Genomic DNA, 2500 nt, shown 5'->3' with positions numbered 1-2500 from the left:
CTATCATCATCATCATCATCATCTCCTATGCCTATTGACGCAAATCTACTATTAAAATATGCACTTTCTCTATCATCATTATCATCATCATCATCGCCTACGCCTATTGACGCAAAGGGCCTCGGTTAGATTTCGCCAGTTGTCTCTATCTTGAGCTTTTAATTCAATAATTCTACATTCATCATCTCCCCCTACAATCTGCACTTTATCATCATCATCATCATCATCATCATCTCCTACGCCTATTGACGCAAAGGGCCTCAGTTAGATTTCGCCAGTTGTCTCTATCTTGAGCTTTTAATTAAATAATTCTACATTCATCATCTCCCCCTACAATCTGCACTTTATCATCATCATCATCATCATCATCATCATCATCATCATCTCCTACGCCTATTGATGCTAAGGGCCTCAGTTAGATTTCGCCAGTTGTCTCTATCTTGAGCTTTTAATTCAATAATTCTACATTCATCATCTCCCCCTACAATCTTAACTTTATCATCATCATCATCATCATCATCCTCATCTCCTACGCCTATAGACGCAAAGGGCCTCAGTTAGATTTCGCCAGTTGTCCCTATCTTGGGATTTTAAATCAGTACTTCTCCATTCATCATCTCCCATTTCACGTTTCATAATCCTAAGCCTTGTAGGCTTAGGTCTTGCAACTCTTCTAGTGCCTTGTGGAGCTCAGTTGAAAGTTTGCCATTATCATCAAACTAATTCCTTTTACAGCTCTTAAATCTTTCTACCTTTGTGATTCAGAAATTCGTTTTTAAAAGGTATACTTTATTATACTTTTGTCATTATGAAATTCATTTTAAAAGGTATATTTAGGTAGGAAAATGTGATATTTGATTTTAGAAAAGTATGGAATTTCAGAGAGAAAATAGTTTAAAGTAATTCGCTATTAACAAAATTCTGAAAAATTTGACCTATGACTTTAAAAAGTATGAAATTTCAGAGAAAAAAATGGTTCACAGTCATTCATTATTAACTAAAAAGCCTAGAAAATGTGACCTATAATATGAGGTTTGACATTTCAGAGAAAAAATAGTTCAAAATCATTCAATATTAACTAAAAAAGCTACAAAATGCGACCTATGATTTTAAGAAGTTCGAAATTTCAGAGAAAAAAATAGTTTAAAGTAATTCACTATTAACAAAATATCCTAGAAAATGTGACCTATAATATGAAGTATGAAATTTCAGAGGAAAAGTATTTCAAAGTCATTCACTATTTACAAAACTATTACAAAATGTGACCTACGATATGAAGTATGAAATTTCAGAGAAAAAATAGTTCAAAATCATTCACTTTTTAAAAAAATCCTAGAAAATGTGACTTATGATATCATGAAGTATGAAATTTCAGAGAAAAAAAATGGTTCAAAGTCATTCACTATTAACTAAATAGCCTAGAAAATGTGACCTATGATATGAAGTATGAAATTTCAGAGAAAAAATAGTTCAAAGTCATCCACTATTTAAAAAAAAAGAAAAAAAAAATCATAAGAAATGTGACATATGATTTTAGGAAGTATGAAATCTCAGAGAAAAATAGTTCATAATTATTCACTATTAAAAAAAATCAAAGAAAATGTAACCTATGATATTATGAAGTTTAAAATTTCAGAGAAAAAATAGTTCAAAGTCATCCAGTATTTACAAAAAAAAAAAATCATATAAAATGTGACATATGATTTTAGGAAGTATGAAATCTCAGAGAAAAAAATGGTTCAAAGTTATTCAATATTAACTAAATAGCCTATAAAATGTGACCTATAATATGAAGTATGAAATTTCAGAGAAAAAATAGTTCAAAGTCATCCACTATTTACAAAAACTCATATAAAATGTGACATATTATTTTAGGAAGTATGAAATCTCAGAGGAAAATGGTTCAAAGTTATTCAATATTAACAAAAATCAAAGAAAATGTGACCTATGATATTATGAAGTTTAAAATTTCAGAGAACAAAAAAGAGCAAAGTCAATGACTGACATTTAACACTGTATCTAAAAATATCCTAAGGCATTCTATCACAGTAAACCTCATCTATAAAGATGTTTATCTTTGTGATAAAAGATTGTCATAGATTATATAACTAAACATTTTAACAACAAATAATCTTAGATATATTAGAGTTTAAGTAAGAATAAAATGCCTGTATAAACATCTATTTTTTTCTGTGACAACAGATAGTCTAAGACCTTATAACTATACTTTTTAGAAAAGAAAATAATCTTAGAATAGCACAGGCTATGTGAGAATAAAATGCAGCACAACATTACGTATATATCGCAAGCAGGACGCAGCTGGAAAATTATTTGAATACTATCATCATCATTAATAATAATAATAATAATAATAATAATAATAATAATAATAATAATAATAATAATAATCAATTTTATATTAGCAGTATTTGTCTTCCTGCATATATCAGAAATATCTATTAAAAAGGTAACAACAACAACAATAATAATAATAATGAAA

At 28.4% G+C, this 2500-nt stretch overlaps 1 protein-coding gene across 1 annotated transcript in view; it reads right to left on the bottom strand.

Moving 5' to 3' along the window:
• Nucleotides 1-2500, bottom strand: part of LOC137624834 (protein starmaker-like) — a 7538-nt gene that overhangs the window by 946 nt on the left and 4092 nt on the right. The window contains exon 2 of the mRNA XM_068355786.1: nt 1-31. This exon is cut by the window's left edge and continues 946 nt beyond it. Within this exon, the coding sequence (XP_068211887.1) occupies nt 1-31 (31 nt within the window). The remainder of the gene's footprint in view (nt 32-2500) is intronic.

The sequence above is a fragment of the Palaemon carinicauda genome, chromosome 31 (assembly GCF_036898095.1).
Source record: "Palaemon carinicauda isolate YSFRI2023 chromosome 31, ASM3689809v2, whole genome shotgun sequence".
Taxonomy (NCBI): Eukaryota; Metazoa; Arthropoda; class Malacostraca; order Decapoda; family Palaemonidae; genus Palaemon; species Palaemon carinicauda.
Note: the sequence above shows the minus strand (reverse complement) of the source record. Positions and strands in the feature narration are given on the sequence as shown.